Source organism: Simochromis diagramma, unplaced genomic scaffold (genome assembly GCF_900408965.1).
Source record: "Simochromis diagramma unplaced genomic scaffold, fSimDia1.1 OVJJ01000320.1, whole genome shotgun sequence".
Lineage (NCBI taxonomy): Eukaryota > Metazoa > Chordata > Actinopteri > Cichliformes > Cichlidae > Simochromis > Simochromis diagramma.
The window spans coordinates 10,693,310-10,717,457 of NW_024386773.1; the positions used below are offsets into that span (position 1 = coordinate 10,693,310).

General features: G+C 39.2%; 2 protein-coding genes across 2 annotated transcripts; one reads left to right on the top strand and one right to left on the bottom strand.

The window, feature by feature from the left end:
• Positions 1 to 195: 195 nt before the first annotated feature.
• On the top strand, positions 196 to 6,682 carry tbc1d20 (TBC1 domain family, member 20). Its single transcript, XM_040007684.1, has 8 exons — positions 196 to 313; positions 436 to 621; positions 744 to 824; positions 2,464 to 2,650; positions 2,817 to 2,918; positions 3,572 to 3,713; positions 4,219 to 4,397; positions 4,556 to 6,682. The coding sequence occupies exons 1-8, from the start codon at positions 262 to 264 to the stop codon at positions 4,818 to 4,820; spliced, it is 1,194 nt and encodes a 397-aa protein (XP_039863618.1). The 5' UTR covers positions 196 to 261; the 3' UTR covers positions 4,821 to 6,682.
• A 237-nt stretch (positions 6,683 to 6,919) lies between these two features.
• rbck1 (RanBP-type and C3HC4-type zinc finger containing 1) lies at positions 6,920 to 14,800 on the bottom strand. Its single transcript, XM_040007672.1, has 12 exons — positions 14,516 to 14,800; positions 13,999 to 14,143; positions 13,577 to 13,673; positions 11,572 to 11,770; positions 11,291 to 11,433; positions 11,003 to 11,176; positions 10,367 to 10,527; positions 9,513 to 9,609; positions 9,142 to 9,321; positions 8,952 to 9,050; positions 8,104 to 8,247; positions 6,920 to 8,004 (listed from the first exon to the last, which is right to left on the bottom strand). Exons 1-12 carry the CDS (start codon positions 14,553 to 14,555, stop codon positions 7,924 to 7,926), a joined length of 1,560 nt encoding a protein of 519 aa, XP_039863606.1. The 5' UTR covers positions 14,556 to 14,800; the 3' UTR covers positions 6,920 to 7,923.
• Between the last annotated feature and the right edge of the window lie 9,348 nt (positions 14,801 to 24,148).

Genomic DNA, 24,148 nt, shown 5'->3' on the forward strand with positions numbered 1-24,148 from the left:
ACCTGTTTGTCAGTGGTCCCAGCAATGATGGCTGTGTTCCTAAAAATAGCCGTTATGGAACCAGGGCAGTGTAGCGCGAGCTTAGTAAATAGCTAACACTGAATAGCTAGTTATCTACCAGGCCGTGTTTTCATGGGGCTAGCATTGGTAATTAAACAGTTTTCATTGACAGCCACGAAAGGCTAAATCAGAGTTAGCAAAAACTAGGGAGAATGGAAAGTAGTGCTATCTAACGAGGACGCATCAAGACGTACAGACACAATGAAGAAGTCTAGAAATGTTGGAGCATCGTCGCCAGTGAATGGAAAGCAAGGTAACGGTCGCTAACTGTGTCATGTCAACTGTTTGAGTACACTTCGGGGCGCTTTGCTAACAAATAAATAAACAAATGTGGGAGCATAGCTTCTAACAGTGAAACGATGTTGTCTGTTCCAGACTGGGACACCAGACGGAAGAGGAAAATAGCGGATATCACACAGGCACTGAGTGTGAGTCCAGTGGACGTAGCAGCTCTGAGGAGGATGGCTATCAGTGAAGGAGGACTGCTGACCGATGAGATACGGTGCCAGGTCTGGCCTAAGCTCCTCAACGTCCCCCTCGATGTCTTGAATCAAGAGCCAGGTATTATAATTGTTGACGATATGCAGTTGCGCGTCTCGCCTCTTTTTCACCTCCTAATACAAAGGCTAGCAGTCAATGCATCATACAGTAATTGCTGGTGGCAACATTTTCATTTTTTTCAGACACTGTAGACCGAGAAAATAACAAAGACTACAACCAGGTGTTGCTGGATGTCCAGCGTTCACTACGGAGGTTCCCACCTGGTGAGTGACCAATCCATGGCCAATTGTGTCTACATACACACACTGTAGACATTATATAGAGTGACTGTGTCATCATTTCTAATACAACTATAAATTCCTCCAGTTTCTTCACTGCTTTTCCAATTCATGGATTGTGGGGGCTGAAGCATATCCCAGATGTTATGGGAAAACTGAACTGGGTTGGCAAATTCTACTTGCAAATCTTGTATATTTTTAACCTTTGCTGACATGGACACAGGGTCACCATCATTCTTTATATATTATTGGCCTTGTAGTGGGTTATGGTGTAAATGGCTAGAAGTTTTGTTGAGAAATGTTTTAATGTTTTGCCCATACATTGTTGACAAAACACTGTTTCTTCCATTGTAACCTTTTAAATTAGGTAGTTATCCACCTGAAAAATAATCTGCATTTAATATTGTAATTATCAATGCAATATGAAAATGGCTTTGCTGCTACTAGCTGATATAGTGGCTTTTGCTGGTAGCCACTTGGCTTCGTTGCAGCTATATCTATTGCTCTCCACTGCAGGAATCTGTCGTGGTATTTTCTGTAAAAAAGAATGTCTGCAACATGGTCAGAGCTGTGGTCAAGCTATTTTATTACTGCATGAAGGAGAGCCAACACACATCACAGTTCAGTCATTCCAGCTCTGACCTTGGGACATCTCAGCTCCTCTTTTATACCCTCACACACAACTCTGTGTATCTTTTAGTTACAGCAGGTTTCTGTCCCACGGGATGTTACTGGGGAGAGGGCAACTCCCACTATCTTTTCCCAGGAAGCTCCTGGCACTGGTCAGCTAGGGAGTTTCGTCCTTCTACACCCCAACAGTTAGCAGATAACATAGTGAAACATTGTTAAGCAAAGCAAAGCAAAGCAGTTTTTCACCATGACATCCTGACACATATTCATACTTCGGCTAAGCCTACAAAGGCTATACAAAAATCATACAGTGAAATTCTAACCACCTACATCTAAATGTAATAATAATAATGGATTGCATTTATATAGCGCTTTTCTGGGCATCCAAAACGCTTTACAATTCCACTATTCATTCACTCTCATTCACACACTGGTGGAGGCAAGCTACAGTTGTAGCCACAGCTGCCCTGGGGCAGACTGACAGAAGCGAGGCTGCCATATCGCGCCATCACCCCTCTGGTCATCACCAGTAGGCGGTAGGTGAAGTGTCTTGCCCAAGGACACAACGACCGAGACTGTCCGAGCCGGGGCTCAAACCGGCAACCTTCTGATTACAAGACGAACTGCCAACTCTTGAGCCACGATCGCCCCAATAAATGTGAGGGTTAACTAGATTTTTCCCATTACAAATCCAATTCTCAAACCAAGACAATTGAGAATTCATAGGATATACTCAAACGACATGCACTGAAATTGCTTTTCCATCTTTTTCAGCTAAATAAACTTTAGTTGAAAGAGCTACTATGGTGGTTAGCCTAACTCCAAATTTGAATTACATAGTTATTATTTTTTTAGTTGTGGAGACATTTTGAATGCCAATGTAAGCTAACAGCTGTATTTTATTTGAAAAATGCTGAACGGGCTGGTCTGTTTAATTTTGAGCACTCAATGCACTTTCGATTCATATAGCGCTATTTTGGCTATGCATGCATAGGTATGCCAGATGAGCAGAGAGAGGGTCTCCAGGAAGAGTTAATCGACATCATCCTCAGAGTTCTGCAACGTAATCCCCAGCTGCACTACTACCAAGGATACCATGACATTGTCGTGACCTTTTTATTAGTTGTGGGAGAGCGTCTTGCAACTGCTCTAGTGGAGAAGCTCTCCACACATCACCTCAGGTACTTATCACAGACACAAATGAATCTACAGCAGGTTATTTTCTCTGCTACTTAATCTTCCACTTTTTTTTGTATGCACAGTCTGTCCTTATTGCTTTGTACTTCAATAAAAAAATCATACTGTGAGGTATTAAAAAAATGCTGTCTGTCTTATTCTCTTTCTCAGGGACTTCATGGATCCCACTATGGACAACACAAAACACATTCTTAACTATCTGATGCCCATCATTGAAAGGGTCAACCCTGAGGTGCATGACTTCATGCAACAGTAAGATTCACTCCTATTCTAGTGAAAGTAGGCCAAATGGGTTTTGTTCTGCATTAGGATACAAGAGGATGTTAAACCTTGCATTTTTACTTTTTAGTGTGTTAAATGACAAGCCTGAGATTGCATACCCAACTTTTAATATTAGCTTCTTAAATTTACAGTAAAGAATTGTGCGTGCAATAGTAATTTTTTTGCTTTAGACAGAAAATCTTTTAGCGTCTGTTGTAATGACAGTACATCATCATACTAATGATGATCATTAGTATGACCCTTTACTACTTTGGCATATCTACAGCGGTGTCTCCTTTAAACAGCTAAGGTTAATGTTAAAACAGGTACAACTATAAAATGAAAGCTGTTTTAAGTGAAGGAATGAGGGGTGACTGCTCTTACACCACACCGATCCAATTATGATAGCTCAAGTTTCAGTTGTAAGGTATCCACGTCATTAAGGCTGCAACCAAAGGTTACCATTACAGCTGGCCTTCATGTTTGATTTTCAGTTCCTGATTATATCATAAATATATAAAGTATATAAAGTTGTAGAAATTTCTGGTTGTAGGTGCTATATAGAGTACTTTAAGTGGAGCAGTTGGCAAACTAAATAGTTCTGTTTGTCATTGTAAGCTGATCTCATCACTTGTCATTTTAAGGGCTGAGGTGGGTACAGTCTTTGCTCTCAGTTGGCTCATCACATGGTTTGGCCATGTCCTATCAGACTTCCGCCATGTTGTCCGGTTGTATGACTTCTTCCTGGCCTGCCATCCATTGATGCCCATCTACTTTGCTGCTGTGGTGAGTTTCCTGTTTCCTGGTTTGTCTCTAAGAGACACTCCCCAAACATCAAGTTACTTTAACACTACATGAATTACATATTCTAAATCGGTGTAAGAATAAACCATTTATATAATCTCCATTTGTGCATATGTAAAGCTCATATTTTTTCACTGTGCAAAGGCCATTGTGACAGCTGAAGATATGGATAATGTTGTATTCATGAGGGTTGTGGAAACCAATTTGGTAATGGTTGAGCATTTATTGACATTATATGTGGCTAATCAATCAATCCCTTTATTAGTATTATTATTATTATTAGATCAATGCAGTGATGTCAGATCAGTTCTTCTTTTTAAGTTGCCCCTATTTAGTTTAACTTAGTCGGGTGTGTTATTTTAAATGATTACATCTCTAATGGGAATGGCTTCTTATTTCTGTATGAATGTATCATTGTTTTCCTTGACAAATATGCTGTTTACATCTCTATGTTTATATTGGTATGCAAATTGTATTTATGTTGTAGATCGTGCTGTACAGAGAGGAGGAGGTATTGGAGTGTGAATGTGATATGGCCATGGTTCATCACCTGCTATCCCAGATTCCCCAGGATCTACCCTATGAGACGCTCATCAGCCGAGCAGGAGACCTCTTTGTACAGTTTCCCCCCTCTGAACTGGCTAGAGAGGCTGCTTCACATGAAAGGTAAGTTCTTATAGTTATTTTAGTGGTATGAAACTGTCATCACTGATTTTTCTTATATACTAATACTCACATTTTAGTTTCTTCTACTTCAAAAACTGCAGTTACTCACTTTCAATAAAACCTTTTTCTGTCTCTCTACATGTATCTGTCTCTTTAAGCATGGCAAGCTCTACCTTTAAGGACTTTGAACTTGCATCTGCGCAGCAACGACCAGACTCAGTTCTCCGTCGCAGACGCAGACAAAAGCAGGCTGCACTGGAGAGCTCAGGAGTGAGCTCTGTAGTTGCAGTGGCCCAACCTTCAGCAGCACGGCGGTTTGTTCGACTTGCAGTCATGGGTCTCACAGTGGCTTTAGGGGCAGCAGCTCTTGCTGTGGTCAATACTGCTCTTGAGTGGGCCCCCAAGCTAGACTTATTTCCTTGAACTGCTTTTCTTTTACACCAACACTCCATGTATTCTGTCCTCTACTAAATCAAGCTGGTGGGTCTGCTATCAAGAACCCTTTAATGGTTTAAACCACAAACCGCGGAGTCGGCAACACTGTCTGGGTGCACTCTCTAAAGTCGAGGATGTCTTTCTACTCTGTGTAGGGTTTGTCAGGCCTTTTTGCTTTGTAATTCCTGAATAGGCACCAATGTAAATGCTGCTGTTGTTCTGAATTGAAGAATATAATGAAGAGACTATGTATAAGAACCATTATTGATGGTCATCACGAAAGCTTATTTATATTTAGTATTAAGATCATTTGAAGGCATTATCCTCACAGGGATTTGCAGAAAACTTGGCAGACTCACTACATTTGAAACTGCTGCCAATTACGAGCGCCTGAGTGAATGTGTGTGTTTGTGTGTGTAGTTGAGTGTGTGCGCAGTCACAAACCATTTGTAATCTATTTGATACCTGGACCAAATAGGGAATTCCTGAATTCTCGCTTTGTAAAATTTACTGTTTGTTAATTTTAAGGTAAGTAACTGTATAGAAACATGACACGCAGGCACTTTAAGGGTCACCATTTCATTATTTTTAGATCATTTTGTGTATTTCATTAGTTATGTTTAACCCTTTCAGTAAGCGTATAAAGGTATTTTCTCTTAAGGACGGAGTATCTTTAACACATCAGCAGCTGTTACCCATGACTTGGTTAAATGAAACTGGTCTTACAAAAGTAAATACATTGTAGCTTACTTGAAGTTTTTCTTTGCCTAAACATATATTTGAGAATATGCCCTCGCAATAGAATATAGCTTTCATCGCCCAGGAAAATAGTATAAGAGTAGCTGAGTGATAACTTTTAAGTTATTTAATGCTTGCACACACACACACACCTGAAAATGAGTTTGTGTTTTGTGTACCCAAATAACTAGTTTATGTAAAAAAAAATTCTAGAGAAGATGGTCATATCCTAATAGTTCCCACAATATGGTCATTCACCAAATGCCTAGTAACAGTAAATATCAGAGGTGGAATAAGTAAAATTAAGTGGATATAGTCGTCTTCTTATTAGCAGTATAGCAGACCTGGCTTGTACTGACTGCATTAGTTTTGTAAAATCACTTTGATTTGATAGTTGCTTTTACTCAGTTTGTTTGGAAGGGTGCTTCTTTTAGAGAAGTGCCTGGGCCTTCATATTAATTCTGTCTAATATTTTAGATTTATACGTGATTTTTGCTTGATTTATGCAGATCCTCCTTTGTAAAGTGATTTGAGTGTAGAATTGGTCCACTGTACCAGATTGTTCCAGTCATTGACATTAAAATCACATCCTTAAATAAGAGATTTCATTTTAATAGGGTTTCGTTTATTGTCAGTCATTTGAAAACCCACAGTTCTTGTTTCAAATATCAGCCTTGAGTTCTTGCCCCCTACCGGGACACAGAACTGGTAGTCCTCTAAAAACTTCTTAATTGGGTGAAACTCATCAAAGTGATTTTATTTGATGCTTTTTTTTCTATGTGAAGCTGAAGGCTTGATGCTCCAGTGCTGTGCTGTGTTTGATTGGTTTATTGGCCTTGTATTGAGCCTCTCATTCAGCTGGTAAGGGATCTGCAAGCTGACTGAAATGAAGGTGACCTGGCACATGTCCAAGGATGCTCTTATGCTCCTAAGAGTTTAGTTGTTGAGCATTGTAATGCAGCACGTATCTGCACTCAGCGGTGTTCATTTATTTTCATTGCACTAAATGATTTATCTGCCTTTTATGTTTATTTTTGTTACTATTCGACTGTCTACTAATGTAAAGTTGTACAAGAGAATGCTAATAAACTAGAATGATAAGGTTTTATGCATTTGGATTCAGGCTTACGTTTTTATTCAGAATATTTTCTATGACTATATAGTGTGTTTTTCAGGATTTCTCAAATTCAGGTTTTAGCTGCCCTCTGAAAGCTTCTGCTAGACCACATTAGCCTCAATTGTCCTTTGTGACTTCAGTTCCTTAGGCTTCTTAACATATTTAGATTAGTGCTATGGTTCTAATAAGAAATAATAATTAAGGATACAGAAGATGACAAAGTTGAACATCGTCAGATGCTTGAGCTGATCTTAAGTTCATTTTTTTAATCTGTTTAGATATACAGTTACATCATAATGTCCATATTTAAAATACATGGTGCTTCATGACTCAAGACATAGAATGTAAAGCCTAACAACAAGCTTTAATGCAACATCAAATATAATTTATTTGTAGTAATTTAGTTCCTGTAATTCTTTAGGAATTAATACAGGAATTAATTGCAGAGAAAGACATCATACACATGATACTTTATAGCCATTAAGTGCATTAGAGCAATCTGTTTTTCATTATGAGTACATTCATTCAATGTAAACAAAAAAAAAAGTCTGATTTGTCGACTGAACAATCCCATAACCAGCCATTTATTTTAATAACATATCAAACAAAAACAGTAACTTTAAACAGAAAGTGCTGACCATTTATATTGGGAAGACCTTAATAGTACTTATAACCACAACTCCCCTGGTGTTTGATAGATAAAATTCTTAGTTGTAAAATAAATTAATGAAAAATATTGCTATTTATCATCAGACTTTATAGACAAAATAAACAAGAAAGCCCTTATCATGCACCGTCATCTTTGGAGTGCTAATATTATATACTGTATAAGCACAAGACCTTTTGCATCTTTGTTCAGAAAAGTAAAATGTTACCTCAGTATGCGTTTTCTGATAAATTCTGAGTCGAATCCAAACTCAAGTAAATAGTATCACAATTGGCTCATTGAACTAGAAGAAAGCAATAGCTAGAGATAAGAAGGTATTGTGGCAAAAAAAACTCCAAGTATAACTGTTTTCCCCCTCACACTGTACTAACAACAGTTTTTAATACACCTGGATGCATTGCAAGCAAGATAGATGATGAGTTTTGTCCATATACCAGTGAAAGAGAGGGTGAAATAAATCAAACTACCATTAAATTGGAGATCTGAGCACGAGATGTGGTTTGAATTTATCCAGACAGTGTAATCGCTTTCACTGGAGGTTCTAATATGAGTTCATTAGTGTTCTTCCCTCAGTGACAGTTTTGGCAGTTAGGATGACAGGGCTGATTATTGACTCGACATCTACATCCACCAGTTATGTCACCGCTGCCCTGTAAAAAAGAAAAGAAAGAAATGAGAACCATGTCTCAGACACACAATAGAGAAACCTTTCTGAATATGTTTATCTATCTTAATGCATATATATTTACATTTGGGCCCCATCGAGCTTGTTTAGTGACCCAACAGATTTCTGTTTTGCACATCAAGCAGCAGATCCAGTCACATCCATCTTTTTTCTGGACAATGATGTCACACCGTGGGCATTTCATGGCTTCCCCATTCTGCAGCAGGCTCTGTAGTTGAATACAGTGAAACAGCGTGAAGTAGCCATAGAGGAAAATGCCTGAGAGGGTGATTTTAAAAAGTACAGAAAAACATCAACATAATACAATTTATCCACTTGACTCAAAATCTGAATATAATATGATCTAACTTTGCTGTATTCCATAAAGTAAAGCCCCGTATCAATCCAATGCCTAAATCCTTGCCATAGCCTGCATATAAAAGATGGACCTAGCCACTGCATGCAACTAAACGGAACAGATACATTTACAGCATGTGTTGAATACCACAAGGTTATTAGACAGAAGGTGTTAAGAGCGCAACAGATCACCACAGCCCTTGTTTCCGCCACAGAGAAACAAAGGCTTCCCAAAGCTTGCTTCACCCTTAATAACGACACTAGTCTAAGATACACCTGAGGATTTGGAAACTGCCTCCTTAAGCAGCCATTAATGAAAGAACATTTAATTGTAAAAAAAAAATGACTGATTGTTCTATGATTTATTTTACAGGGTTAAGATTCTACAAAATTGCCTATTTGGTTTATTTCACTCTGGATAAGAGAAAAATTATAGTCCTTGATAAGAGACAATGTATTATTTTGTTTGTAATGTCATTTGTGTTCTGCTTCTTGATCCACATTGCTTTGCTTTGCCAGCATTCATAGATTTTCACTGTTCAGGGTAATTAACAAAGCACTTTAAAGTTGACTTACCTCCAGCATCTGTTTAGTTTTCTGAGCTGCTTCATCATTCTCTGCTCTTACACGCAGGTCATCCTGGTAGTCCTTGCAATTCATGTCTTCGTGGATGGCCTGAAAAAATATACGTCCTTTACATCTGGTGCCCTCTCTATTACACGAAATGAAACTTTGTTCAGTTAAGGTATTAACGTAACAAAGGTACCCTGCAGAGAATGCAGTTGGTTTCGTCGCAGAGTTCACAGTGAAATTCATTGACTTCATCCTCATAGATGCACCACCCACGACAGTTGGGAGTCTGACAGTGGAAGCTGTGCTCTGAGCGGCTCTCTGCAATGCTCAGACGCAACTCCAGAAACCGCTGGTGTTCCTCTTCCGTGAGCAGCTGGACCCAGGATTATACCATAAACAATAACAGAGACGTATGAAGAGTAAGAGATTACATACTGTGTGGCTGTCAACATATTTGCTTCTCTTAAAGTTATTGTCTGTGTTATTTTTTGGGAAAGGTGATGTATGACTGTCAAACATAGACCATGTGAAGGTTAAGGTTGTGTCCCCGTGGCTTACACTCACCTCTTTGATCTCTCGGTCCAGTAATTTGCTGTCACAGTTGTCAGGACAGGACACCTCAGCATCTTGACTGTTTACTATTGTCCCTTTTAGACACTCCCTGAGTAATCACATACACTTCATTATATACATAAAATATTAAGCACAATGCACATTTTGCATACACTGACTCTTATTATTCAAAACGAGCATACATATGAAACACTGCATATGCATAAAGTTGATATACACAAAAGAAATGACACATGTAGTTAAAATTATAGGAGAAGAAGGTGTTTCGGGTCTAAAACAAGACTTGCACCAAGACATGGTTCAAAAAGATGCTTGAGGGGTACAGAATAAATTAGCTAAAGATTTAAATCCCACTGAAATGTTGTGGGTGAACCAGGCAGTACATGCAAGAAAACTCACCACTGTAGCCCATCTTGCCGAGCTGGCAGCCCATATGAGAAAGACTATTGCAGGGGCCTAGTTCCCCCCCAGACCATTTCCTGCATATTTCCCCTCTGACTCATACTACTAAAATGCCAAATCTTTTCTGTTTTGTTTTGTTTTTAAATAAAGGCTCTTTTTCAAAAGTCAGTTGTAAGTCAAGTGTGTCATGTAACTCCTGTACAGTTAGTAGTAACAGTAGTAAATGCAATGGCTAGATTTGTACTGTGAATACAGGCATCAAATTGATGATGACATTAGATGCACTTTGGTAAAGGACGTTATTGCGAAGGTCTAGCAGCAGGGAAGTTGGGATATGGTATGGGTGGTGTAAAGGTCAATGTTAGCTAATCAGAAAGTGACCAAGAAAGCAGACAGAGTTTGATCATTTTTCTGTCATGTTACAAAGCTATTTTCTGTCATACCTGCAGAAGGTATGGAGACATTCTCTGAGCACGATGCCCTCTCCTGGCTGCAGATTGCTGAAGCAAATTGGACAATCTGCCTCGTTGGCATTTGGGATAAGGTTCTGTTCTTCTGTTGCCAACAAGTGCAAATAGTTCTCTTCTCGTTGCATCCGCTGAGCCTTTATCACAGAGTAGCATGCGCAGCAGAGGTTCAGATAAACTGCATGACTCATTACAAACATAGTAATTTAGCTTTTCCCCAAGATAGAAAGTGAAAGCTGAGAAGTTTTATTGTGGCCCCAAAGTCAGCTCTCATTATTCTTTAATGGTAATGTGTGGCAAATCATCTAGGAACAATGCGTAGTTTAAAATGTGGAATTTAAACAAAAAAGTGACACAAAAACAAGATTTAATGAGTTAATTAAACTGATGGTTTTTCTCTTTCTTTCTGTCTGTTTCTTTTATAACAAATATACCGATGTTTTAATATAAACATTCAATTTTTCCTTAAAACCTGTCAAGCACAAATCTTATTTCCTATAATATTTCAGGTTTTCCCATGACCCCAGTTGATTAGGGTTATTTCACACATAAATGTGAGACCGTGTTAAAAGGATTTAATTTTAGCTGTTTTTTAACAAGCAGCACTTTTACCTGTTCGTACTGCATCGTGGCAAGTGTTTCCTGCTGGATCCTCTTAATCTCCTCCTCATCTGGCTGGTAGATGTCAGGCACAGTGTATTCTGCTGGCCGTTCCCCTCCGCACATCTCACAGCCAGGACGTGTTGGCTTGTTCAGATATGTACACACTGAACAGGCCCATCCCAACTGCATGCACAAAGACATACAATATGTTTACACATCTCTAAAACATGCACTACTGTATTTAAACAATTATATGTGCAGGTCCATTGCTAAAGCAGGGTCTAGTTGTGTTCTGACCTGAGGTTTAGGAGCCACAGGAGGCTTGGGTACAGTAGCAGTTTGGCCTCTAGGAGGAAGAGGAGGAGGAACTATCTTCTCACCACCACCTCCATCCAGACCTCTGGGAAACAGCTGGAGTGATTGCATCGACTCCATGATACCTAATAATATATTTTAATTGTATAAAACTTCAGTGTTATTAAACATCAATACGGCATACTTTGCTGTCTGTATTTATCATAGCCAAAGCACTTCTTCTTCTTATCGTTCAAAAGGTAAGACAACTGTTTACTACTTACCATCTATACGTTGTTGCTCCTGGTCCAGGTTGTGCTGATGCCGTGTGAGATGAGCAGCATGGGCAGACCTGATAAACAGGAAAGCCTGGTCTCCACTATTTCGAATCCCATGGCTATATAATGTTTCCTGGTCCTGAGCTAGCCGCTTCCCAATCACCCAGCGCTGCAGCAGTGGGTGGAACCCAAAATCTTGGCTGATCTTTGAATATAAAAGAAAAGAAAAAGTAACTCGTCCACTGGAATTTCAATGTGGCTTAACAAAATGCAGTGAAACTTTAAAGACAATAACATAGGCCAGCTGGTGTACTACCACTTCCTAAAGGGTAATAAACACTTTAATGCATAGAAGACATCAAGAATGGTCAGGAGGGTTTTGATCTCTTGTAGCACTGTGGGGCTGTTTTTATATGAATCGGTGCACAACTTTGCTACTGTGTGTATGTGGTAAGGTTACTATAGTTAACTAACACCAAACTGAAAACTAAAACTAGATGTGAAAAAACTTTTACTTAACTAACATTTAAAAAAAATAATACATACTAGACTTTGGAAAAATAAAACCAACTGAAATGATTTTGTGAACTTGGAACATGAACTCAAATGAAATAAAAAATAGAAAAGAGGAAACATCCTTAGTTTTAGTATTTATTCGTTTGGTAAAAATGTCACGGCCAGGCGGATCAGCTGCACGCTGATCAGCTCTCTCTCTCTCTCTCTCTCTCTCTCTCGCCGGCGCGAAACTCACTGTGGGTTCACGCCCTTGGCCCAGGCCCTCGACAGATAAGACACCTGGGTCTCATTAAGACGATCAGCATTTAAACCAGGAGGCGACTGCTGTTCATCGCTGGATTGTTGTCTACCACGCGTTAGTGAAGCCAAGCTACAGCAAGTCTAGTTAAGAGTATTTTCCTTTGTGCGTCGTACTTAACCCTGTCTCCCTGCCTACAGAGCTTCCTGGATTTTCCCCCGTGTGATTCCCGTGTGATTCCCGTGTGGCAGTGTTGGAGTGTGAGCCTGTGATCGTGTGTGTGGATGATCTGAAGAACGCGTGCTTCCCCCCTGGACTTCCCTGGAGACCCCTTGTTCCCTCACTCAGCTGTATATAGCACCCCCCGCACCTTCTTGTATATACACCAGGTGAATTGTAAATAAATCCTTCTTGTGAGCATCAGAACCGGAGTCCTGCACTTGAGTCCTCCAAACCGTAACAAAAAATTTGTTATCACAGCTTGGCTGAGGAGACTTTGATGAAGATGTTTATTAAGACTTTGGATATCTACAAGAATGAGTCAACTGTTTGAAAAACGTTTTGTGTTTTTAAGGTAATAGGATACTTACAATCTTTATAATACTTTTAATGACTTTCCTAACTTTTACCTTTAGCGTCAGTGTCCGGCAGCCTCGCCTCTGTCAGCGCGCCCCAGGGCAGCTGTGGCTACAATGTAGCTGCCATCGCCAGTGTGTGAATGTGTGTGTGAATGGGTGAATGACTGAATGTAGTGTGAAGCGCTTTGGGGTCCTTAGGGACTAGAAAAGCGCTATACAAATGCAGGCCATTTACCATTTACCATTTATATACGTGCTAGACAATAAAACAGTAAAACTAACAGTGAAACTTCTAAAAACATGACTAAAACTGAAACGGGCAAACCCACTTTGGACACTAAGTCTGAAACAAATCTGAATTTAAAATAAAAATAGAAAAGACTGCTCGCTGATAAACACTGATATAAACAATACTGAATTGCATTTAGGGGCAAGGCTTTACTGACAAATGATACACTCCATGATACACTCACTGCATTATTGTGAGTGGTGTATAAACATTTTTGGTTACAAGAAAACTTCACAAGTAGCCTTTAATAGATCATAGCTCAGCTCCATTTTAGGTTTTATATGTATAATGTATCATGGGTTGGTAAGAAAATATTTAAGTAAAAAATAATAATAATAAAAGAACAGAAGAAAATTGCCTCTTGTGTTGCGTGTGCTTTCACATCAGTACCTTGTCTTTTAATTGTGCGATTGTCATGCCAGTAGCAACCTCAACAATCACAGGGATATTGTCTTCTGACTGTCCATCCTCCACTCCAACCTTCAACCTGTAGAACAGGAACAACAGAACATGTCAGCCCTCTACTATTTTCACTTGAACATTCATGTCCATTCATTCGTGTTCTTATTTTGGTATTTCCAGCATGTAACCACAGACAAACAGTCATATATGCATATGTTTTGTTTTTTTGGCACTTGGCCTTAATTCTTGTTTACATTGCATGCTTCCAAATTAAAACAGAGCCCATCTAAAAATAAAAAGGGGAACTCTTCCCCCATAAACAGCAACGTCTGTGGTATTACTGTCATGGAGGCATTTTAAGAAACAGGGAAGTACACACAGGCATATCCCCACACACTGCTGTGTCCCACCTTATGGATTCCTGGGGGTAGATCTGACTGTTGATGTTGACTGACACCCGGACGGAGAGCTGAGTCAGCCTCTGGCACAGTTTAGCCGCTTCTTCAGAGTCCCCGCTGCTGAGGGCTTCAGTCAGAGACCGGGCAAGCTCCTCCGCTTCATCGCGAGCAAAGGAAGAGGGGCGTCACGTGACTTATTGTCAGCATAACTCGTTTTTCTTTAATTCTTCGTATTATCAATTGATTTCTTTCTATCCTCTATGCCAACATACACGTACGTAACAATGGTAAATGAACATTACGAAATTGATAGTGGCTTGTCTGTTGATTTGACAATATAAAGCGTTGAGTCTTACCAAAACAACAGTGACACTTTCACAATCTCTACACTAAGAAATCGATAGCAAGCAGTGACACACACAAAACGCTTTCTGTTTTACTAGGACAGCTCTGAGATCTTATAAAACGTAGTTGTCAAGAAGTATTTGGAGTCTTCATAACAAAATCGAAAGTTAATTGAGCTGCTTACCCTCAGTCAGATCGACCCTCGGTGCCACCTCTGAAGCCATTACTACACGGGAGGTAATAAAATTATTAAGCTGCTTGGCAGCTGTAACAAAACAGAGCTGCCTTTAAAACTATTTCAGGCACTACTTCCTCAGTCCTCATCCGACAGAGCCTTTCCAAGTTCGTCTTGAGGTTAAGAAAGGCAGCTATAGGGCCAAAGAGAGCCAAGTAAAAGTCAGAAGTACCACTCTAGCGTCGCTTTCTCACTTCTCAGTCCCTGTCAGGTAGAACGGAAAGTGAAACTGACTCACGCTCAGGAAGAGATAATTTTAAAGGATCGCTTTGGAATTTATTTCGCTCCACCCCTCGTTGACACTTTTTTGTTCCTCTCTAAATCAGTTAAATGCATTATTAACTAAAAACCACACGAATAAGTCCAAAAATAAATAACAGCCGATGCATGAAATCTAATTATAAATTCACCCCCTTTAAAAAAAACAACAAAAAAAACCCCATCTGAAATAGTGACTTCTCGCATCCAGCAGATGGCAGTGTATGTCAAAGGCTGAACTCATTTTAACATTCAGGTTTTACAACTTTGGACCTAATATTTAATTCAGATTAATTACATTCGCTGTATATTTAACTTAAGAACAACGGAAGCCCTTTGAAATAAGCCCTTTTTATCAGTATTAACATCTCTGGCGATGAATGAGCACTCCGAGGGCAAGTTGGTCGTATATTGCAGCTCTAGTTTTAATACTGTGTCTTTGCGTTCAAACCGAAAAAATAAAAAGATATACAAAGGGTTATGGGAAGATAAGAAGCTTTAGTGATGATCAGTTTAATCCAGATTCTGATAAACGAGCCAATCACAGCGGCTCCAGCAGGAGGGGCTGGCGGGTCTGTTCAGCTGCGCACCACAAAGTTGCAGAGCGTCCCCGAGTCCCCGCCTGCCTGCTTGCACTTGTCATCTCTCGCACCTGGAGCCCTAATCTCGTCCATAGCAACATCTTCATTTTACTTTAGCCTTCTAGACTTCAACAGTTTGATTTAGACGTGTTTCGTTGCGGTCGAAGATGCTGGCTTGTACGGAGATGATCACTATGTGCCTGCAGTCGGCCAAACAGAAGCATCTTCGGGCTCAGCAGCAACAGCAGCCGCCGCACAATGCCGGACAGGGGCTTACTATTTTTCATGATGTGAGTGGATCCGCTCTCTTACTCATGTATTAGTGTTACTGATGCAACACATTGTTGACGCTTTTGCTTTTCCTTCATTTTTCTTGTATTTCTATATTAACTGTAAATCTAAATATATTCATTGTTCAAATAATATTAGATTGAATGAAAAAAAAAAGAAAAAAGAAAAGATCTGGTCTGAGTTGATATAGTGCTGCAAATTTAAATGTTTTTTCTCTCTCCCTCTTATTTACTTATTACTTTCTAGAGAATTTAGTGGAAATGAAAACTGCATCGTTACAGTATTGTTTATCAGATGTTGTGTTGTGTGCGCCTCGCCATGTACGCGCGTGTGCGTAGGAAAGTAGGAAAAGCTGCAGCTGCAGCTGCTGTCTCTGCATGATAAATTAAGCCCCCAGTCTGACAGGTTTAGGGACTGCTGGGGGTTCTCCTCTTTTTGTTACGCACAGATGCAAATACTTCTGGGCTTTCAGAGGCAATACGTGCATAACAGTGAACCTATTCAATATATATGTATTAAACAAACAAACAAACTAAGTGATCAGATAAAACTTAACTCAAAGATGGTGCTATGATTTATAGCTTACCCTTACCCAGCTTACCCTAAGTTGTGCTCAAAACAGTAACAGCCTTATTAACCTGCAATGCTGCCATAGAAACCACCATCCAGCTTGTCATCTTGTTAGAGGTTAGCAGACCAGTGATGTTTCCAAATCTGAGCTCTCACTAGCTTGAAGCTTTCCATTTCCCTTTGACTACAACCTTGTGTAGACAAGGACATTACTTTTGCAGAAATGTCTATTTAAAAGTGTGCACTGTCCCTGAATGGGGTATGTGATTGAAGTGCTTCTCATATTCAGTCTTCGGCCTTGAGCTTTTCTGTTGACTGAGCACTAACACACAAAAAAGACCATTCAGCTTGACGGTTCTATGCTCAAAATATAATTATGCTTAAATTGTTTAAAACACTGTGTGTAGGAGACAGTACTGAATACAATAATAATCAGTCTCGGTCAGAAACGGACATGCTGTCTTGAATTTAAGTGCCATGTTGCTCTGTGCATTGCATTTTTCTCCTCATTCTTTCTTTTTATTGCTTTCCACCTTTATTTGGTGCAGAAGCACCATGTTCCAAGACTGGAAACATTCCTAGCTGTAGATTGACCAAATATTCAAATATTCCCCTGGGACAGCTGAGAGATTTTAAGAATTTTTATCTTTTGTGTTGGTTTGACATTTCCATTAGTACAGGTTTAAGTCTGCATAAAGATTTTGTGTTCCTCAAGTAAAAGCGAGTAATGTGAATCCTTTGTTATTGCAGTGCTACCTACTGATTTTCAAGTGGTTACGAGACATACACAACAGAATGACAGGGGATTAATGACTAAATGCTAATTGATTCAGAACATTTTGTAATTGTTTGTAACAATTAAACTGATTTATTATAAAAGCACGTTGCTCGGTTTTGCATGCAACATATAAGCTTTAATTTGCAGACAGATCTGCACATCAGTGCATCAATGGCAGGATACTGAGCCAGTCACTAACATTAGAGATGCAAAGATTGCAACAAATCAAAGAAAAAGCAAACCTTTAAAAGTGACTGATTGTGCTAGGGTTGTATGAGGCTGTTTCATCATTTACATTGTTGGCTACTCTTCTTAGAGTCTTTGTTTTGTGAATGCAGCAGGCCTGCTTTTCTTAGGCTTTCTTGATTCCTGGCACTTATTTCTGCTTCTTCTCTTCTTTTGCTGCTACTGAGAAAGAAAAATATAATATTTTGGATTGTCACAGAAAGTAAATCATCTGGCATTTACTAACAACAAAGCATATTTATTAGGGTTGTTTTGGTGATGTTATGTCTTTTTTATTAAGCATTGCACCAAGTGGTGTGAAAGCAGAGCCTGAGATAACCCACCGTCTTAATACCCTCCACCATGACATCAGAACAGCAACACAATGGGAAGCAGGTCTGACCTTTCCTGGGCTTGCTGTAAATGATGCATTATCGTCTCCTGACACCGGAGAGTCAAAAGCCACAGCCAAACAACAAACACATTTAACGCTATACCTGATCTTCCTGGAATAGAGGAGGAGTGGAAAATGTTGGCTAGATGGGTCACAGTGCCAAAGTGAAAAAGAACAAGCTGCTGGCTGAGATTGTGCAGTGACAGAACCCTAAAGCCGGTACAACATCAAATTTGTATTCATGTAAGATAAGTAGAGTGTTCTGGTTGTCCTTTCTATGTGCAATCCAAGTGCAATGTTGCTTTTAATAGGATGAGGAATCAAAAATAGAGCAGCCAGTGTTTCGTGAAGTGAGCCGTTATGACCCGGCTCTTGTTATAAGTCAGGATTGAAGCAGTGGAGAGACAGACAGACACACCGAGGGCACAAATGCAAACCTTGAGCTTGTTGACCTATAGCAAATTAAAACGAGGACCAGATTCTGCAGGATTAATAAACTGTAGGTCAAAACCAATGAGCACGGCAGTTGTGCTGCTTAACACTGGACATAAATGTCTCAGGGAGTGAAAGAGAATCAATAAAAGAGAACAAATTACGAATCTGTTGTTTTCATCGCAGATCTTGCATTCAAACTCGCTTAATGAAGCTATTGTTTTCTGCTCACCTGAATGACAACCAAGCTGCATACAGCTACAAATGCACATATATGTTTGTTTGTGTGGCTGCATTAATATTTGTGAAATTCTTATTATAGTGCACAGATTAAACTAAAATTGGTTTAAAAATCTAAGTTTCATGTTCATATTTTCAAGACACACATCTCAGTGCACAGTAGACTTGAGTTTTATTTGATTGTGTATTCAAACGCTTTGAAAAATATATTTAGCCTTCACAATAGTTACTTTAGTCGCTGTGTTGTGGCTGTGATCTTTAAATCTAGATCTAAAGCCCTGTTTTACCGCTGTTATTTATTGATGGTGTGTTGGTATAGCTTTCTGTTTTGCTTCTATTTTATGTTGTTTGGTGAAGCCAAACAGTCCACTTTCTATTTTCTGGACAATAATGTTTTCACTGAGCTAAAGGAAAAAAAAAATGAAACAAGTAGATTTTTACATGTTGACCAAAAAGCAACTCTTTTTCTCAAAGCAGTCGCACAGGCTTTACAGGATCAACCCTGAGCTTTATCCTGTTGTGTGGACATTTGTCTTTTGCGTGTCAGAAAACAAATGGCTTTCCTCAGTTTTAGTGATTTTTCTACTTTTAGTGAATAATCTATACTGTTGATTTTATCTGATGGGTGTTTTTTTTCAGCTTGAGAAGTGGGCTTTTTATAAGTTGCCATTACTGGTGGTTCAAAACTCAGCTAAAAACAAGAAGATTCTATCTTTTTTAAAACTCCATAACAATTACAACAGTAACTACTATCAAACACAGACCAGTTATATATATATATATATATATATATAAAACAAAATCTGTATTTGTTTTGGTGTTTTTTTTGCTGCAGCTGAGTGATGTGGTGTGTGCAGTCATAGTTTTGTCTTCGTATAGTCATCCTTGGTGTATTAAATAATACAACTGACGTAAGTGCTCCATCCGCTACTGTTAATTCAAGCCAGTTTTGTACTTGAGAGTCCCCCACGGGGAACAGAATGGAGGAAGCCAAATCTATTAAGATTACACAGCATTGTTTATATACAGCGCAGCATCGTTGTGATTAGACTGATAATCCATGAAATGGCTTCAAACGAACATTGTTACCGCGTTATAAAACTGATACGATGGCTATGTTGAAGTAAGCAAAACAGTAAACTAATGCAGGAGCAGGGCTTTGTTTCTGCTTTTCCTGCTGTCAAATGTTCAGATGCTCATAGTGAAAAATGATTTAGTCAAAGGTGGACTTCTGTGTTGTTTGCAGACAAAGCTGCATGCCAGAGAAAATAAGCTGCAACTGGATCAGATAGTATCTTGTGTTTGGAGTCCCCTATTATTTGTGACTTACTGTTACTCTTGCATATTATTGCATACTGTATATTTAACAAAATTGTGTATAATACATATAGCAAATGATTATCCTTCTTACTACCTACCATATTGGCCCTCCTAAGAAATTAATGAAAAAGCATCAGTGAGTCAAACAAATAGAAGATAAACATAGTGTGGCGTTACCGTACAATTATCACTTCTGAAGTAAATGACTGTTTACTTTAGAATGATAATTGTTCAACCTATTTTAGAACTGACACTATCAATTTGCTTTCAACCTAACATGACTCACTCATGCAGAGTATAACAGCCTTTGTAAATGTCCTTCTTCTTGTCATCTTTCTAGTCTGTGCACCAGGATAAACGAACCGCAGGCGTTAAACATCCTATTGTGTTTTTGACAAACTGCCATGATTCTTAATAATCTACACCTGCTTATTGCAAGAATCCCTTCAGTGATCCTATGCTAGAAATAAAAACCATCCTCTCCCCCCTCTTTTTGTTTTCCAGATTTTCCGCAGAGCAGACAAAAACGGTGAGTAAACAGTACATAATATGCTTGGTGATGAATAATTTGTCACAATGCATGCTTGTTATTTCTCCACATCTTTCCACTTGTTATTATGCCCCAAACAATCTGGATGGAGAAAAAAAAAGGGGGGGGGGGGGGGGGGTAATTTGCATGAATGACTCTTCAAGTGAATCTTCTTTCCTCTGCATGCTTGAATAAGTTTTTCCACCCAATTAAAATTATTCTGAGATTCTGGATTGTAGCCCAAACTTGGAAGAACATGCCACACAAAATAAAGCTTCTTCCTGTCAAACTGCATTGTTTGGGTGCTGCGGGTGCTGTTTACAAATCATTATGAGTCATGTTAACACAGCCGCAGCCAAGATATTTTTTCTAGCAACAAATTTATTGCCAAATGCGTACAGGATAGACTTCGTATTTCAAGAGTTGGACATCTGTACACATACATGCTACCTATGTCTGTGTCATAATCCGTTGTTTGTTTTACTCATTTTACCTCATGGTAATGGCACATTCTACCAAGAACTGTGCTACTTCACAATGATACTGTAGCTCCATACTCACTGTCGGTTAGCCGGATCAGTTTGGTCTGAATGCACAGTGAATGCACCTGTAGATGCCTCCTACGTCACACTGTATAGGGCTCTTAAGGGCACCTTGGGTTTGTAAAATTTGGCAGTGAGAAGATATAAGCATTGCAAGCGCTTACTGTAGTTGTTATTTGTGCCAGTAGCCCCGGGAGACTCCAGCATTAATGCATCAATATTATTGGTGTGTGATGTTTAATGCATTCAGCTAATTTTAATGAAATTACTTGTTGTTGTACAGACTTCCCCCTCAGATTGGTTCATTATAGTTTACATGAGCAATTTTCAGGAAATTAGATTGAAGTGAAGCTGTAGCTTATGCAGTATTTGCTCTGGGATTATTAATAAATTAAGCAAACAGACAAAGATGACTGCAAAAGCGGCTGCCGTGTCTCTTGTATGTGTGTATGTCTCTTGTATTACACCAGAGACTTGTTTTGTTGAGAAAAAAATATTTTGTGATTTTGCTAAAGTGATATTTGTCATTGTTTCAGATGCAATTTTTCTTTTTTTCATTGAGGCACAAAATGATCCATTTTTATTTTGTGATTGCTTTTGACAGTGCAACAGAAGGCACGCATTTCTTAGTGTGCAAAGAGAGAACGCTTTTAGATTTAAGATTTATTTACAGAAGAAAATACGTAAAAAGACTGGCTCACATCAACATCTACCATACTGGGATGCATCTTGGCATGTATTAAGTGCATAATCGATAATTTTAGGAAAGGCAAAGTTCTGATGGGTCAGCATTTACATTTATTAGGCCATCCATCCATCCATCCATCTTCATCCGCTTATCCGAGGTCGGGTCGCGGGGGTAGCAGCCTAAGCAAAGAGGTCCAGACCTCCCTCTCCCCAGCCACCTCCTCCAGCTTGTCCGGGGGAATACCAAGGCGTTCCCAGGCCAGCCGAGAGATATAATCTCTCCAGCGTGTCCTGGGTCTGCCCCGGGGCCTCCTCCCGGTGGGACATGCCTGGAACACCTCGCCCAGGAGGCGCCCAGGGGGCATCCTTGCCAGATGCCCGAACCACCTCAGCTGGCTCCTTTCGATGTGGAGCAGCAGCTGCTCTACTCTGAGCCCCTCCCGGATGGCCGAACTTCTCACCCTATCTCTAAGGGAGAGGCCAGCCACCCTTCGGAGGAAGCTCATTTCCGCCGCTTGTATCCGCGATCTCGTTCTTTCGGTCACTACCCACAGCTCGTGGCCATAGGTGAGGGTAGGGACGTAGATCGACCGGTAAATTGAGAGCTTCGCTTTTACACTCAGCTCCCTCTTCACCACGACTGACCGGTGCAGCGTCCGCATTACTGCAGCCGCAGCCCCAATCCGTCTGTCGATCTCCGGCTCCCTTCTCCCATCACTCGCGAACAAGACCCCGAGATACTTGAACTCCTCCACTTGGGGCAGGAACTCATCCCCGACCCGGAGTGGGCACTCCACCCTTTTCCGGCTGAGAACCATGGCCTCAGATTTGGAGGTGCTGATCCTCATTCCCGCTGCGTCACACTCGGCTGCGAACCGCTCCAGTGCGAGCTGGAGGCCCTCACCCGATGAAGCCAACAGAACCACATCATCCGCAAAAATCAGAGATGAGATTCTGAGGCCACCAAAGCGATTTATTAGGCCCTAAAAGTGAAAACATAAATAATAATAATAATAATGATAATGATAATAATGATAATAATAATAATAATAATAATAATAAGAAGAAGAAGAAGAAGAAGAACTGTCCTCTTTTTATGCTCCAACAAAGCTTTATTTCTTTTTGTTAAATCCTCTTTGTGTTTTTAAATAAACAGAACATTGAGACCAATGGAGTCATCTCAGTAATATATATTTAGTAAATCCGGTCAATCTAGTTATTTCATATCCCTTTCTTAAGCTACTCCCTGATTATTGCCCAATAATCAGGGAGTAGCTTAGAGTTTGGAGTCCAAGCTCTAAATAAATTTGTCATGGATGTTGAGGTAATTTGATGCAGGACCTCCAACAGTCAGCCTTGGTAGAGAAATTAGATAAATATTATGATAATAAACAAATGACTAATTTCCAGCTAAAGATTCTCCTCGAGAGTAAGCATGCTGTTAACCACTGTATCTCATTTCTCTTGTGTTATTATGAAAGGACCTTTGGCTTCCTATCTTACTTTAATTTTCATGCTTTGCTTTTCAGTTTTTAAAGAGCTCTTTAAAATTATCATGAATTTCTATCTCAGTTGTGACTGAAATGTATTTCTACTTTATGTAGTTTTTTTACATTTAACTTTTTCAAGGGAGTTACTTATTCAAACATTTTTGTTATCAGAAATATGTCTACTTACTAAATGGTTTTGAACATTAAGGACTGCACATTTAGTCTGACCTATAATCAGGTTCAAAAAGTAAACTTTTGCTTGTCTGTTAACATCTCATACTTGGTTTTTTTTTTTCTTTACCTCAATTCCAAATATCTTCTTCTGTTTTTGAAATGACATCAATTGAATAGTCTTGGGTATATATTCATTTTTATTGTATGTATTTTATTGTTTTCAATATAGTACAGTATAGCATAGGATAGGATAGGCTAGGGTAATTCCATCCATAATGTAAAATAATACCATTCATCTAACAGAATCAAAAGCTTTTTGGCATATAGATTGTCACCAGAGCCCTATGATTGAGGAAAAAAAACATGTACAGCAGGTTCAGCACCCTTACTGCTCTGTAAGAGAGATATATTTATTTCTAACATCAGATGAAATAACATGCCAAAGCAAATCAAGAAGAAGTGCACATCAGTAGGACATTATTGTGTATACAGGGTCTACCTCCACACAACAATTACTTCTCAGCAGCTCTTAACAACCTCCTATGGCAGGAATTTTACATTATGAATTGTTCTGTTGCTTCCAGCCAAATGTATTCTCTGTTTCGTTATAATGACAGAAAAACACAAAGAAAATATTCTCTCCTACAATCCCTGCTAGTTATTTTTCATTAGTAATTAAAATATAAATCCCACTGGAATTAGGCGGAGAATATAATATGATGACACCGTCAGAATGCACTGAATAAGAGAAAAGTGGTAGTTACGAAGCACGTCCTGTCTTGGTAAAACTTATAAAGTGTTACTATGGTTATAGTAACAATGATGGATAATAAACTTGAGTAAATAGTTATTAGAATGTCTCTGTGTAAATATCTAAAAAATATTAGCAATATTATAATTTATGTTTAGTTTTGTCTTGGATGTATAATAAATGTACAATATTATTCAATAACTTTAAACAAATGCATAACGCATAGTATATAAAAATATACTATATAAAAGGTTGTATCAGCAGGTGTGATCGAAATACAATTGTTATACCATATGAGCTATGACACAAACACTAGATCG